Source organism: Aedes aegypti, chromosome 2 (genome assembly GCF_002204515.2).
Source record: "Aedes aegypti strain LVP_AGWG chromosome 2, AaegL5.0 Primary Assembly, whole genome shotgun sequence".
Taxonomy (NCBI): domain Eukaryota; kingdom Metazoa; phylum Arthropoda; class Insecta; order Diptera; family Culicidae; genus Aedes; species Aedes aegypti.
Window position 1 is genome coordinate 356,621,485 of NC_035108.1, and position 15,755 is coordinate 356,637,239.

General features: G+C 41.3%; 1 protein-coding gene, 2 long non-coding RNA genes and 1 other non-coding gene across 4 annotated transcripts; 3 read left to right on the plus strand and 1 right to left on the minus strand.

Moving 5' to 3' along the window:
* Nucleotides 1-3,677: 3,677 nt before the first annotated feature.
* Nucleotides 3,678-4,003, plus strand: LOC110675895. Its single transcript, XR_002499895.1, has 2 exons — nt 3,678-3,816; nt 3,874-4,003. It is a non-coding gene; the product is annotated as an uncharacterized LOC110675895 (long non-coding RNA).
* Nucleotides 4,004-5,284: 1,281 nt separating this feature from the next.
* Nucleotides 5,285-5,945, minus strand: LOC110675896. The gene is made up of 2 exons (XR_002499896.1): nt 5,653-5,945; nt 5,285-5,595 (listed from the first exon to the last, which is right to left on the minus strand). It is a non-coding gene; the product is annotated as an uncharacterized LOC110675896 (long non-coding RNA).
* A 358-nt stretch (nt 5,946-6,303) lies between these two features.
* On the plus strand, nt 6,304-7,644 carry LOC5573384 (TBP-related factor). The gene is made up of 3 exons (XM_001654511.2): nt 6,304-6,568; nt 6,633-6,712; nt 6,994-7,644. The coding sequence occupies exons 1-3, from the start codon at nt 6,464-6,466 to the stop codon at nt 7,511-7,513; spliced, it is 705 nt and encodes a 234-aa protein (XP_001654561.1). The 5' UTR covers nt 6,304-6,463; the 3' UTR covers nt 7,514-7,644.
* Nucleotides 7,645-15,597: 7,953 nt separating this feature from the next.
* On the plus strand, nt 15,598-15,669 carry Trnap-cgg. Its single transcript has one exon. It is a non-coding gene; the product is annotated as a tRNA-Pro (tRNA).
* Nucleotides 15,670-15,755: the final 86 nt, after the last annotated feature.

Below are 15,755 nucleotides of genomic sequence, written 5' to 3' on the forward strand. Positions count from 1 at the left end.
TGGATGATTAGTTTTAAACGGAGATAAATGGCAAACAAAGTTTAACATAGGTTCCCGTCGTTCGGGTCGGGCGACGGTAGCATTTTCGCAGTCTTTTCTGTGTGCGTATTTCCATTCGATTGACAATGTCTTACCAAATCGAAACGTCAGCAAAGCTGTTGCTGATTAGTTTTAGCTCTGTGTTCGACGAGTTGATACTGATCACTCTAGTATCATGTAGGTAGCGACGGCGACAACGGCATTATGCGATCATCTCTAAATGCGAAACAAACCGGGAGGGATTCTTCATTCAAGTGCCGTTCGCAATTTATCCGACTCATGCACACACTGTCGACGATTGCCCCATGCGCGCACAATGGGAAATTTATTTCCCATTTATGGTTGCGAGCAAATGACTGACCAAAATCTGAATCAATCACATCCAATAATCAGTAATGGAAAATTCTCACAACTCTTTTAAAATGAAATTGTCGTCCTGAAAAGGACGGTTGGTGGTAGTCACCGACAATCAAACTGGGTTTTCATTCCACTGTTAGACATAAACACACCAAAAGATCACCGAAGACGATTAAATTAAAATGCGGTCGGTAATTTTGTGCTTTTTTGTCCATCCTTGTATTCGATCGTTTGCTCACTCCTCCGACGGTAATTATCAAGGTTTCTGGACGCATTTTCCACGAATTCGATGGGCTAGCTGGATGCCAAGAGCCATGATGAGCGATTACACAGAACCCGCAGCTTTTAGCTTGGGAATAAACAGCAGCAGCAGCAGTTACGAACGTGTAAAATTTATTCCGATATAAGTCCTTCTGCGGTTGCTGGTCAACGATTGACTGATGCGCGCGTGAAGTCGAATTTGGTTGGCTTCGACTGAACACGAGATAATAAAGAGAAGTAAGAAGAAGACCGAAAGGGGCGTTTCCCTTTGAATGACGAAAGTGGCTAAGATATCGCGCGATGATGTCTGTGTTAGGAACAGTGCTGGGAATGGTAATAGTAGTAGGCTTGAATTTTCGCGAAAATCACGTGGCTCTCCCATTACAGTAGTTCAAAAACGCGAATCTCATCAAGTAGCCTATGTTGGGTGCACGAATTTTCTAAATCATGAGTGTCATTGAAGGCTCTAAATGCAGGAAATGCAGCGGGAAATAGAACATTTTTCTACAGTAGTTTTGGGTTGCCCTTAGCAACGGGTGTTTTGCTATTTTCAAGGCATTTTGCCTACACTGATAAAAAATATATGGTAATCTAAACCATTACTGATTGTTCAATTCTACTATGTCAAAAAACAGTGGAAATGATCACACTTTCTGGGACATTAACTACGTTTTAGTTCAGATAACTAAGGCATCCTAACTATGCGCATGGTAGCCCAAACCACACTTCGCAGTTAACTCTGGTGCCAAAATAATTCATCACGAGCTGCAAGTTAGCCAAAAAAATCTCTAAATTAAGTATTTTTATTACGTTTTATCGTCACTGGAATTGTGAAATTTTCAAATTAAATGAAACATAATGGTGGGTCCATTATTAGATTATTTTAGGTTAAGAATAACATGATTGTTTTCCAATAACGCAGGGGGATACCATTGAAAACAGTGGAGCGATTCGGATGAGCCATGGGAGAAGTAAAGGAACAAGTTGCCAACATCATTACAAGTTATTTCTGTCGAGGCTTTTGCAGTCGGCCATACAAAGCAAAATTCTGCCTTCATTCCGAACTGCTGAATTGATAGCGGATGATCTAATCTGCTTGCTAATGACGGTAAGCTCAGAGCTAAGTGCCACGAAGAACGGTGGAGGAGACAGATCCACACCACCAATAACGCCACCCTTCCACGATCGGTTCAGCTAGCTTCATCTGTAGCACCAACATCACCCTGGCCACCAGTACCCAACCTCAATAGCGATGCATCACGAGAACCTCCGGAACCGCTTGAAACCATTCCACCTCCTCCGGTTGGTCCCGGTGGATTCATGATTCCTGGGAGCTGGTATGCGCTACGATCCCACACAAGGCGATAAAGCATGCCATCTCATCAGACGGTGATCTCTACGCTTTCACCCTCCGGACGGGAATCTGTGGATCCCATCGGCGAAGTCCTGCAGCAGTTGTTCAGCGTTCGACGCGGTGGTGTTCCGCAGCTGCAACAGCATCAGATGCAAATCCAGTTGGAACGGTAGCAAGTTACGGTGGGAGCTTGGGATTTTCGCATTGTCGACAGCACCTTATTTTGCATAATTCAACATTCGATTTGTTTTTATTTGTATTCGAGAAGATGTTATTTCTCCCCATGTAAAAAAATGATAATAAAACATAAATTTACCAATGTAAACAAAACAACTAAACTGTATCTATCATACAACTACAAACGGGGGTTGATCTTACTAAATTCATATTGTCATTATTACCAGAAACATGGTAAATTTTACTATGATTCAACTCATATAGTAAATTTCACGATGGTATAGTCGCGCCAATTAATAGAACATGTTCTGTCAAAATCAAGTGGTAAAAATGTTTTAATTTCACCCTCGACATGGTTGGCGTTACTATGCTTTTCCTTTCAGTGTACAGCAGCGATGGGCGTGAGTTTCACTGGCTTCGCTGACTGTGATTGGCTTTGCTTGCCTACTGTAGAGTGAATTTCAGATTTTTTCCCAACCCTGGTCAGGAATACAAAAAAAATGTGCTTTTCTATGAAAAATAAGACATGCTTCGATATTTCCCAATTTTTCAATAGTTTAGTCATAAGAATCAATAGTTTTCATTGTTGGAGTAGATTCGTAGAAAGATTTCCAATCGATTGGTGCAAGAATCTTGAAAATCTATCCGGGCGTTCTGCCAAGGGCTGAAAGTCTCGATAATAAAGACCATTCATTCCGGGCGTTAGTACCCGCATAGAAAAACACAGTTTGTCAAACATTTCAAACAGTAAAGTTCCTCTAACCGAAGTGGTTAATGTATCACGAACAGTTGCTTTTACGTTGAACAATAAAAGAGTTTTAGGTTTCAACTATAAATAATTGTTTGCCTAATGTATATCAATTTGTCATAATAAATCATATTGTACAGACATTGTTGAACGGTATGAGAATGGAAACTAAGGAGAAATAGTTGAAATGTAACTTAACATTTCGTTGAATGGTTCGTAATAATATTTCGCAACACACTTTCACATATGCATTTCACTATACATTACTCATAACTAACAGTTTGGCAAATTGTTATTTTCTGTACACGTTACAAAATAACACAACAGCTCTGTAACTTTTAAACTGGCGTTTAATCCTACTTCACACACATAGTGAATCGTAGAATTAAATTTATTCAAATGTAAACAGGTTTTTCAACGAGATTTGTGAAAATGTTAATAAAGTTATGCCGTTATTTGAAACTCATAAGTTTCTAGAAGTTCCAAAAGTTCAGTTAGATGCTATGTAGAATTTTTTAAGCGTGCCTGCTGTTGTATTTACCTTTCAGTGAAAAAATAAATGAAAAAAATGTTCCAATATTTAGAGTGCTCTAGAGTGCCAAATACGTTGCTCCGCGCCATCAGTTTCTGTCTAAATCCTGCCGCAGCTCACAACAATTCGGTTTTCCATTATCGCTCCGGTACCATGTGCCCACGGAGACGAAACAATCGTCTTTCCCCGGCAATTTAATCGCGAATGTGTGGTAAATTTCCGTTTAGAGAATTCCTCATTCATTTGGAATTATATGTGCAGAATCGTCGATAGAAGGAGAGTGGAAATGACACAGGTAGAGCCGAATGGCCACCTCCGACGGCAGCAATCTTAGCGACCTCGTAGTTGGTAAGTTTTTGTATCTATATGTAATGTTTTTTTTACATCTTTTTTTTTCTCCGGTAGAACATGATTTCTTTTGATGACGCGCACGAAGATGGGGCAGCCTCCAGGAGCTTCCATTGGCCCCGCAGGGAAAAGATGTTCGGTGATGCGAGTTGGATAGAACAACGAAAAGAAATGTTTTCACATGACAGAACAATGAACAGCAATCACCTAACAATCACTTCGTATATTCGTGAAATAAACTAGTTAAAAAAGGCAATTCCAACATTACTTATGTTTTTTCATTTTTATCAAGAATCATCAAAACAGGAGGTACATGCGGTAAAATCTTATGGTATAAACACATACCCACATTATAATAAACGGTGAAAAAACAATAACGCACAGTAAATCAATCATTATACATACATTATTCGTTTCATTTCAAGGTTACAGTTTAACAATTCTGCAACTGTTTGGGTTACAATGAATTGTGCAGAAAATGGATGGTAAACCGGTCATTTGGCAAATTGTATTCGAAAAAAAATGTTCGAGGAAATCTGCGTTTTTAAATGGTTACATAACTTAACCGCCTATTCCCCATATTGTTATTTTCCGGATTACTGTTCATCAAACTGTTAAAACCAGTGCTGGGAATGGTAATAGTAGTAGGCTTGACTTTTCGCGAAAATCACGTGGCTCTCCCAGTACAGTAGTTCAAAAACGTGAATCTCATCAAGTAGCCTCTGTTGGGTGCACGAATTTTCTAAATCATGAGTGTCATTGAAGGCTCTAAATGCGGGAAATGCAGCGGGAAATAGAACATTTTTCTACAGTAATTTCGGGTTGCCCTTAGCAACGGGTGCTTTGCAATTTTCAAGGCATTTACCTACAGCAGCGATGAGCGTGAGTTTCACTGGCTTCGCTGACTGTGATTGGCTTTGTTTGGCTACTGTAGAGTGAGTTTCAGATTTTTTCCCAACCCTGGTTAAAACCGTTACTGGTAGAGTAGATATATTGTTTATTTGGATGTTTTAGGGAATTATTCAAACGTGGTTGCAAATGGTTACGAATGGTATGGGGAACAGTATGAATATGGTTTATAATTATGCGGGTAAGTTATTAACAGTCAAAATCTAACCACTTTTCGTGACGCGAACGGTTTTTCGTTTTTCGAAATTGTACCCCAGTATGTTGCCGTAAGACGTTATCCAACGTCAAAATTCTACATTGAATTTCAACCAACGCTGTTTCAAACTAAAGCTAAGTATGCTGTTTCGCTCAAGAAAAGTAAAGAAATTCCTTGACTGAAAGGGTCAAGAAATTTCCTACAGAGAGCCCCCTTTGAAGTGACATTTCTTCTCAACTGCGTACACGGTTAAAAAATTAAAAACTAAAACAATTAATAGTCATACTAAAACCATATTCGATCTATTCACCCCATGGGATGCATATCTTCGGATTAAGCAAGCCATAGTATAAACGGCGTTTATCCATTGTAATGCATATTACTCTTTTATTTCTATACGGCAGTATCCTTTGTTTACTTTCAAAATTTCCAGGAGAATCATAAAAAGAAAATGGAAATTGAATGAAACAAAAAGATACATATCAATTTATTTAACTATGTAATTTGAACAGAGTTAAAATCAATAATACTCAAAACGAGCTGTTATCCTCTCGGTAGTGATAGCTAGCAGTCGTATAAAGCCATAAATTAATTTGCCTGTGGTAAAGCCTCCAAGGGTGCTCCATCCTCCTGCCACGTGAGTTGCGAGAAAACCGGCCTTGGCTAAAATTGGCCTAAAAAGTTTATAGTAAGTTAGGTCGATGCTGCATGAAAAATATTTCTGAACTTACCATGTGTCCGCAGGTGGAAAACGGCACTTCTGAATCGAACGTTTCTATCGAAAAAGCTACCAAATTTGAAGACGCGAGAAAAATGATTCTCGTCGAGAGAGCAGTGAGTCAAATATGCTGAAGATAAAAACAACAAAGTCTCAAGTGTAGCATCTGTCAACGTAAATGCACCGCCAATAATAATTTTCGAAAATGCATTTGAAAGTATAATTGAATATGACAAGGAAAGATTAAACGTCTGAAATGTGATAGATGTAATAATTTGTAGTCTAATTAGTATTTCCATACTTCTCCGTGTACTGCGATCAGAAAAAAGTGTTTTTCTTGACCATTTCTTGGGAGAAATTTACCACGCATCGAGATAGGCGATTCCTTTTCTTGTCAGTAGCAAACCGGCCTTAAGGGAAGATTCAAATATGACGTCCATCGTTTTTCGGGAGTTTCTAGACCCCCCTCCCCCCTCTGCCACGCTTTTTCTAATACCTTATACACATAATGTCACACTTTCGAAGACCCCCCCCCCTACCCCAAATGATGGACGTCATTTTTGTATGACCCCTAAGGCCGTTTTTTTCGTGTTGGTGAACCGCTGTAAATATTTCGTACCTGTTCATCCAGTGTACTAATTTTTCAACACTTCGCTCTCGCGTATGCTGTGACAGTGACAGTTCAGCCATCCATAAACAAAGCTGCTCTGCATCTTTGCAAGCGGCCCAAATTTGTTGTGATTCGTGCTAGTTTTCGTTAAAATTTCCTACGAAATCAACGCATTTCCTAAAACAAGACTAAAGGTAGGATTACTAAAATCAAGATGGACATTAAACCGATCCCGGACAGTCCGCACAAAACGATGCTATCCAACCCGTTGCCACGACCTGCATCTACTGCCGGTTTCAGTTCCATGATGCATTCGAAGGTAAGGTTCCTGATATCAACTAGGACGAAGGATAAGGTGTTTTAATATTTGCGGTTGTCTTTAGTTACCGCCACAAAGCAGTATGGTAATGCAAACACCGATGCCTACCGGTCCTCAAGAAGCAATCAACTCCATACTAGTTAGGTAAGCTTTCAACTACCGTTTTACTACTAGGGTATTCAAATGTAAATCATTCCCGAAATTTCCAAAGCATGAGTACATAAAAACCTCTGGAGTAAATTACCACTATTTTGTGGTTTTTCATACCAACATGCTGTTTGTAGTATTTTCGATAAGTGTAGTAAATTAAAATGAAAAAAAAAATGTGTTCCACATGTATCATTTGCTACCGAGAAAGTAGTAATCTTAACTTTACTACATTATAATCTTACCGCCCCAATATGACGCTTCCTCTCGTTTTTCAGAAACTGTGTAGCAACGGTAAGTTTGGGCTGCGAACTCAACCTTCAGGCTATCAACTTCCGCCTACGGAATTCCGAATACAATCCGGCTCGGTTTCACGGCGTCGTGATGCGAATACGAGAGCCCCGCTGCACGGCGCTGGTGTTCCGATCGGGAAAAATCGTCTGCACCGGGGCGCGTAACGAAGCGGACGCCTATCTGGCCGCGCGGAAATTTGCACGAATCATACAGAAGCTGGGCTACAGCGTACGCTTCATAGAGTTCAAAGTGCAGAACCTGGTCGCCACCGTGGATCTCCGGTTTCCCATTCGGTTGGAGAATCTTAACCAAGTTCACGGACAATTCAGCTCGTACGAGCCGGAACTGTTCCCGGGATTGATCTACCGGATGGTGAAACCTCGGGTGGTCCTGCTGATCTTCGTCAACGGAAAGATCGTCTTTACTGGAGCCAAATCAGAACGGGAGGTCACCGATAGTTTGGAGAATATTTATCCGATTTTGCAGAGTTTTAGAAAGAATTAGATTTTAGGGAAGACACGAATCAGACAAAGGATCTTGTATTCTTTTCATAATGTAAATAGATATTTTTTTTTATTTTTGGATATTAAGCTCTATTAGTTGTATAACAAAAAGGTTGAACATTTTCTCCGCTATGACGTTGTTTTTTTTTTTTTTTGCTACTCCCCATAATACTCCAAAGGTTTCTTCAGGGATTGTCTCTGAAATTCTTTATTGATTTTCTCCAAGAACTGTCTAGTGAATCTGTCACGGATTTTATTTTATTTTTTTTTTTAATTGTTTAGATCTTTTCTAAGAATTTAACCAGTAATCTCCAAAAAATACTTCAGAGATTGCTTTAGGAATTCGCCTGAATCTTCAGGACATTCTGATATTCTTAACCCGCTGTGGTAATGAGCTATAGGCTCTCTTAACATTATAACTGCAACATTTCCAATGTTAGTTCTTACATTATAGGACAGCAATTGCATTTCTGCTCTGTAGAATTTCCACCGCTCGTTATTTGTTTTTGAGAAAGTCGGATATAATGTCGGATAACTCTTCGGGAGAAATCAAACCGAATCCTTCAATAACGTATTTAGAATCTTTTTTATGTGGATAGACTTATTCCCCATTTTTATGTTTTGAACTAGCTTTACATAGACATTCCACGAAATTTCCGTGTGTTCTCTAATATTGCAACATTTCAGTCAACGTCTTCCTTTCAATTGGCTGCCCGAAGTAGACATATTAATATTGTAATGTTTGGCAACATCTTTTAGAGAAATTCCATGATTTTTAATAGCTTTTAACGCTTGAGTATAGTGTTTTTTGAATTATCAGCACGTTATGTTTTTCTATGATAATTGCGAATCATGTTTACTTATGGCTACTTAAAGAGAAAACACAAATTCAATCTCTAATGATAAACTTTTCACTTGCCCCACCTGGTAAGAAAATTGACGGTGTTTAAATTTAGTTATTTTTAGGTCTACGTCAAATTAATTCTAAAACTTTTTTTATTGCAGTTTGAAACTGTCACAGAGGACAACTAAGAAGTGGTACAGGAAATTATTTTCCGTAACTTTTTGCCAATAAAAATATTAAACTGAGATTGTACGCCGCCAACTTGTTACGGAGTAACAGTTGACAGGTTAACAATTTTGCGCTCTATTATGCAATAATGGCTGAAAATCTCAGAAATCTCCTACCTATCGTAATGTTCTCAATGGCCTCAAAGGTTTACGCATGAGTTAAAAACGTTAATTCACATATTCAGTTAAATATACCAATTATTTTCAGTTACCCCATTTACCCACTTGCCCCGCGGTACCTTATTCGAAATATTTCAAATTATTGGAGCAAATCATGGTTAGTAAATGGCTGGGCATGGCATACCATTGGTACCTCGCGTACCTAAAGGAATAAAATAGACCCCTTTGTGCGGTCCTTAGCCTCTTGCCCAGCAACTCCTATCCCTACCTCCTCGCGGTACTGGCCGGGGTACGAGTAACCTTAGGGAAGATCAGGTAGCCAACCCCGGTGGGAACTTTGGTCGTATGCTGACAGGGAAGGGGGTTTTGCTTTTGCTTTTGCTTCTGCAAACCTTGAGCGTCTGTACTCCATGTTAGGAGCGGCTCACAACTGTTCCCCATGTCAGGGGCGGCTGATCATCGTCCCAGTGCCAGAGAAGGACTCTAAGCTAAACTGCGCACTATGGTCCTCCGAACATTTAGGGGGAATGGTCATCCGGAAATCTAGGGGATTGGTGTCAGGCCCTGCAAGCCAGCCGTAAGAAATCAAGCAACGAATAATCAACGAGAGAATACGAACCGGGACAATCGGCGAAGACCACAGCGACGTAAAGGGACTAGCGATTGGAAGCTCGGTACGTGGAACTGTAAATCTCTCAACTTCATCGGGAGCACACGCATACTCGCCGACGTGCTGAAGGACCGTGGATTCGGCATCGTAGCGTTGCAGGAAGTGTGTTGGAAGGGATCAATGGTGCGAACGTTTAGAGGTAACCATAAGATCTACCAGAGCTGCGGCAATACACATGAGCTGGGAACAGCTTTTATAGTGATGGGTGATATGCAGAGGCACATGATCGGTTGGTGGCCGATCAATGAGAGAATGTGCAAGTTGAGGATCAAAGGCCGGTTCTTCAACTTCAGCATAATAAACGTGCACTCCGGAAGCACTGATGATGATAAAGACGCTTTTAACGCACAGCTCGAACGCGAGTACGACAGATGCCCAAGGCACGACGTCAAAATCATCATAGGAGATCTAAACGCTCAGGTTGGCCAGGAGGAGGAATTCAGACCGACGATTGGAAAGTTCAGCGCCCACCGGCTGACGAACGAAAACGGCCTACGACTAAAGGCTCAAACGCAATGATAGCGGAACGGCAACGGAAAGCGGAACCGGTTCGCCAGCATGAACTACAACAAGCTTATCGACTCAGTGTTGGTTCGATTTCATTCGTTGTCAGCTCAGTCGAGATGGTGTGATTCATGCTGGCGAACCGGTTCCGCATTCCGTTGCCGTTCCGCTATCATTGCGTTTGGGCCTTAATTTATTTTGCCGCCTCCAAGAATATGGCCATTCATAGCACCTTTTTCCAGCACAGCCTTCCATACCGATACACCTGGAGATCACCACAGCAGACAGAATCGCAAATCGACCACGTTCTGATTGATGGTCGGCACTTCTCCGACATTAACGACGTCAGGACCTATCGTGGCGCTAACATCGACTCTGACCACTATCTGGTGATGGTCAAACTGCGCCCAAAACTCTCTGTCGTTAACAAGGATTAGGGACAAAACGTCGAAAGACAAAACGTCGAAAGCCAAAACGTCGAATGCCAAAACGTCGAATCCCAAAACGTCGAAAGGGACAAAACGTCGAAGAGACAAAACGTCGAAAGCAGTTATTTTTCAGGACTAGCGTTGCTAAGGGAAAAAATGGTTGCGATGCGAACGGCGTTTGAAACAGCAAAATTTTCACTTTTCATCAAAGTTAGCATGGAGAAAAAATTTCAGTAAGATGTCAATTTCACATCCATTTCTGACCAGAGAAGAAGCAGTGAAGCACTTTAAGAAGCAAAATCGCCGCACCTTTGGATGCTCATAACGGCTAATGAAGAGAATCTCAAGAACAGTGTAAAATGCACAGGGGCAACTAAAAACTGGTGGGGCAAGATGAAATTAGAAAGTTTTGTACATGATTTCTATAGATTTAAGTAGGTGTTTCATCCCTAAAAGTGTACTTCGTTTGGTAGTTTGGTGTTCCTGTATCTAACATTCTCATCTTCATGGAATTTCACTATGATACCTTGCCATTTCATCTTTCCCCAGCCGTTTAAACTCGCACCGATGAGCTTACATTTTTCCTTTTTTCTACAATTCGTGGGCGAACTAAATTTTAATTTCCACCAAAGCAATATGTTTCGATATGTGGGAATTACACCTGTTTTGTATATATGGTGCGTGAGAATTTTTCTATAGATTATTTGATTTTATTGAAACATTATTGTTTACCCCAAGGGGCTTAATTCTTTTTATTCGTGGATATTTTACGGTTAAATAACTTCTCAAAAATAGATGTACCAGTTAGCAATTGTTCGCAGGTAAATCGGATTTGCTCCTGGTTAAGCTATCGGTTGATAAATTATTCATTTTTATGAAACACACTCATTTTTTGAAGAAGCCTTTGACATCAATTTTATCATTTATATATATTATATATTTATATTTTATTTTATAGTCGACTCTCCACATCTCGATGTTCTACATCTCGATATCTCTCCCTATGTCGATGATTTTTGCGGTCCCTTAATTCTGCATACATTTTCAATCTCCATATCTCGATATCCTCCTTATCTCGATATCTCCTTATCTCGATGTAATTGTCGTTCCCAATTTTCTCTCCGTATGTCGATATGCCCATTATCAAAGGTTACTAGACGAGATTTTAGAGATTCAAAACAATTTGCGAAGACGAAATGACATCTGTTTGTTTTTGATTTTCCTGGCAACGGAGTGATTTTCAATCCAGTATTCGTTGAAAATTTGTTCTATGTCTCGATCTCTCCCTATCTCGATGGTCCCTTCGATATCGAGATGTGGAGAGGCGACTGTATATACTATTTAACTTTTGATAATTATTGAATTCTTTATTCTTTAAAAAAATACTCATTCTTTTATCGAATAGGTACCATTGAATCGATTCAATAACTTGCTTTACCAAAACATATGTTCTTCATCAGGATTTTCATTTCATGAACATTTCAGAATTTTTTTAATATGTACTATACAATTGATTTCTATACATTTGACAGCATGATTTTTTATAGAGATCGGCTATAGTCATATCGTTTAAACACTAAATAATAAGTTTTGGATATTTTCAATTTGATATTTTTGGTCTACCTTCCAAGACCAGCCAAAACTTACAAAATTACGATGATAACATCGGAAGAAAAGTATTTTTCACGGCCTTAACTGTTGAAACATTGTTAAGCGTTTGGATTTGAAACTACATTTTTATTGATTATCTCCGCTTTTCTTATTAATCAAGGTCAACGTTTTGCAAGAAAAACTCGTATTTTTTTTCTTTTCGACATACTGCACTTTAGACGTTTTATCCATTCGACGTTTTGTCCCTTCGACGCTTTGGCATTCGACGTTTTGGAATTCGACATTTTGTCTTTCGACGTTTTGTCCATTCGACGTTTTGTCCCTTCGACGTTTTGTCCTTTCGACGTTTTGGCATTCGACGTTTTGGCATTCGACATTTTGTCTTTCGACGTTTTGTCACCCAACCCGTTAACAACGTACGGTACCGACGGCCGCCCCGTTGTGATCTAGAGCGGCTCAAGCAACCGGATGTCGCAGCGACATACGCGCAGCAACTCGAGGCTGCATTACCGGAAGAGGGTGAGCTGGACGAAGCCCCTCTTGAGGACTGCTGGAGAACAGTAAAAGCAGCCGTCAACGATGCAGCTGAGAGCAACGTCGGGTACGTGGGACGGAGTCGACAGAACGATTGGTTCGACGAGGAGTGCCAGGAGGTTTTGAAGGAGAAGAATGCAGCGCGGGCGGTTATGCTGCAGCAAGGGACCCGGCAGAACGTGGAACGCTATAAACGGAAACGGCAACAGCAGACCCGCCTCTTTCGGGAGAAAAAAACGCCGCCTGGAGGAGACGGAGTGCGAGGAGATGGAACAGCTGTGCCGGTCTCAGGAAACGCGTAGGTTCTATCAGAAGCTCAACGCATCCCGCAACGGCTTCATGCCGCGAGCCGAGATGTACAGGGATAAGGATGGGAGCATTCTGACGGACGAGCGTGAGGTGATCGAAAGGTGGAAGCAGCACTTCGACGAGCACCTGAATGGCGTTGAGTGCATAGGCAATGAAGGACGGGACAACGGAGGAAATGCCTTCGTCAGTACTGCGGAAAATAAAAACCAACCAGCCCCCACTTTGAGGGAGGTTAAGGATGCCATTCACCAGCTCAAGAACAATAAAGCTGCTTTTAAGGATGGTATCGGAGCTGAACTCATAAAGATGGGTCCGGAAAGGCTGGCCATTTGTCTGCACCGGCTGATAGGCACAATCTGGGAAACAGAACAGCTACCGGAGGAGTGGAAGGAAGGGGTAATCTGCCCCATCTTAGATTGTGTTAGATTGTGAGAACTTTCGAGCGATCACCATTCTAAATGCGGCCTACAAAGTATTATCCCAGATCATCTTCCGTCGTCTGTCACCTGTAGTAAATGAGTTCGTGGGAAGTTATCAAGCCGGCTTCGTTGACGGCCGATCGACAACGGACCAGATCTTTACTGTACGGCAAATCTTCCAAAAATGTCGTGAATACCAGGTCCCAACGCATCACCTTTTCATCGATTTCAAGGCGACATACGACAGTATCGACCGCGTAGAGCTATGGAAAATCATGGACGAGAACAGCTTTCCCGTGAAGCTCACGAGACGGATAAGAGCGACGATGGAAGGTGTGCAAAATTGTGTGAAGGATTCAGGCGAACACTGCTGTTCGTTTGGATCCCACAGGGGACTACGACAAGGTGATGGACTTTCGTGCCTGTTCAATATTGCGCTAGAAGGTGTTATGCGGAGAGCCGGGCTTAACAGTCGGGGTACAATTTTTACGAGATCCAGTCAATTTGTTTGCTTTGCGGATGGTATGGACATCGTCGGCCGAACATTTGAAAAGGTGGCAGACCTGTACACCCGCCTGAAACGCGAGGCAGCAAAAGTTGGACTGGTTGTGAATGCGGCCAAGACAAAATACATGTTAGCTGGTGGGGCCGAGCGCGACAGGGCTTGCCTAGGTAGCAGTGTTACGATAGACGGGGATACGTTCGAGGTGGTCGACGAGTTCGTCTACCTTGGATCCTTGCTGACGGCTGACAATAACGTTAGCCGTGAAATACGGAGGCGCATCATCAGTGGAAGTCGGGCCTACTATGGCCTCCAGAAGAAGCTGCGGTCAAAAAAGATTCACGCCCGCACCAAATGTACCATGTACAAAACGCTCATAAGGCCGGTAGTCCTCTACGGACATGAAACGTGGACGATGCTCGAGGAGGACCTGCAAGCCCTTGGAGTATTCGAACGTCGAGTGCTTAGGACGATCTTTGGCGGTGTGCAGGAAAACGGTGTGTGGCGGCGAAGGATGAACCACGAGGTCGCCCAACTCTACGGCGAACCCAGTATCCAGAAGGTGGCCAAAGCTGGAAGGATACGATGGGCAGGGCATGTTGCAAAAATGCCGAACAGCAACCCTGCAAAGATGGTATTCACTTCGGATCCGGTTGGTACAAGAAGGCGTGGAGCGCAGCGAGCTAAGTGGGCGGATCAAGTGGGTATCGATTTGGCGAGCGTGGGGCAAAACCGAGGATGGAGAGATGCGGCCACGAACCGAGTATTGTGGCGTGAAATTGTTGATTCAGTGTTATCTGTGTAGATGTTAACTAAATAAATGAAAATGAAATGGAGCAAAACAAATAAATAATCAATAACTAAATAGCACAACTGGGTACCTAGTAACTATACTATAAAGAGCAGTTTACAGCACTCAATTTTCAAACACAAATTTCCCAATTCTGAACTGCACAACTGTACGCATCAAACCAGTTTGTTGGCGATTTTTGTGGTATGATTTGGGAAATCCACGATTTTCACGACAGAATTTCGTTCACTCGCGATTTTTGCGCCCAATCCGCGAAATTCGCGACTGTTGCAACCCTGCAGCTGAACATTTTGATCATGTTGCCAAAAACGGAATCCCACTGTATATTGGCTTTAAGGTGACGATGAATCGAAGCCACACTTCAAATTTTCAAGAGCACAAATCTGGAGAACTGAACATTCGTTTAAGTTAAAAATTTAATCGATTGGTCACCACCAGCTAGTGGCCAATCGATAAAATTTTCGGCTTAAACGGATGTTGGGTTATCCAGATTTGTGCTCTTAGAAATTTGAGGTTTGGCTTCGATTCATCTTCACCTTAAGGCGCAAGTAAAAATTTGACAAATGTCAAAACTGAAAAAGCAGTTTTCTCTTCAAACAGACTAATCGAAACAAAAGAAGTTGCCACTATCTCATAAATGGTTAACTTGTAAAGTAAAACAACAGAAATATCGGAATACGCCTAAAGGTAGGCTCAACATTCTGGCTGATATCATCCCTGTGAGGTCTGACTCTTGAGATAGGTATCGTACGGTTCATTGTTTGAAAATGTCTTTCACACAAACCTTTATAAGCTTAGAAGTAGACGATTGAAACACACCATTTATTAAAATCTATTGCTGGTTGTGGTTACTCTAGTTTCCGATTTTGAAACCGCCAATTTTTATATTTCAGGGATAGAGAATGGCCAATCAACTCTTTTAGTGATAATCTTCCAAATAAACATACCTATCTCTATATCGAAATTTTACGAGAATATTGAGAATATTGAAGAGCTTATAATGCCATGCCAATCGGCTATTCTGCGAAATGCACCTCAGGATAAAAGTAGGTACTTATAAAAGAAATGTATAATAAGTAAACGTTTTGCCCATTTAGTAAGCATCTGGCTCGTTGGTCTAGGGGTATGATTCTCGCTTCGGGTGCGAGAGGTCCCGGGTTCAATTCCCGGACGAGCCCATTTAGTTTTTATTTTCAATCTCAAACATGTGTTGGATTAGGTTAGTAATGACGAATCAGAATATCATAATCGATGATGTTTGAGA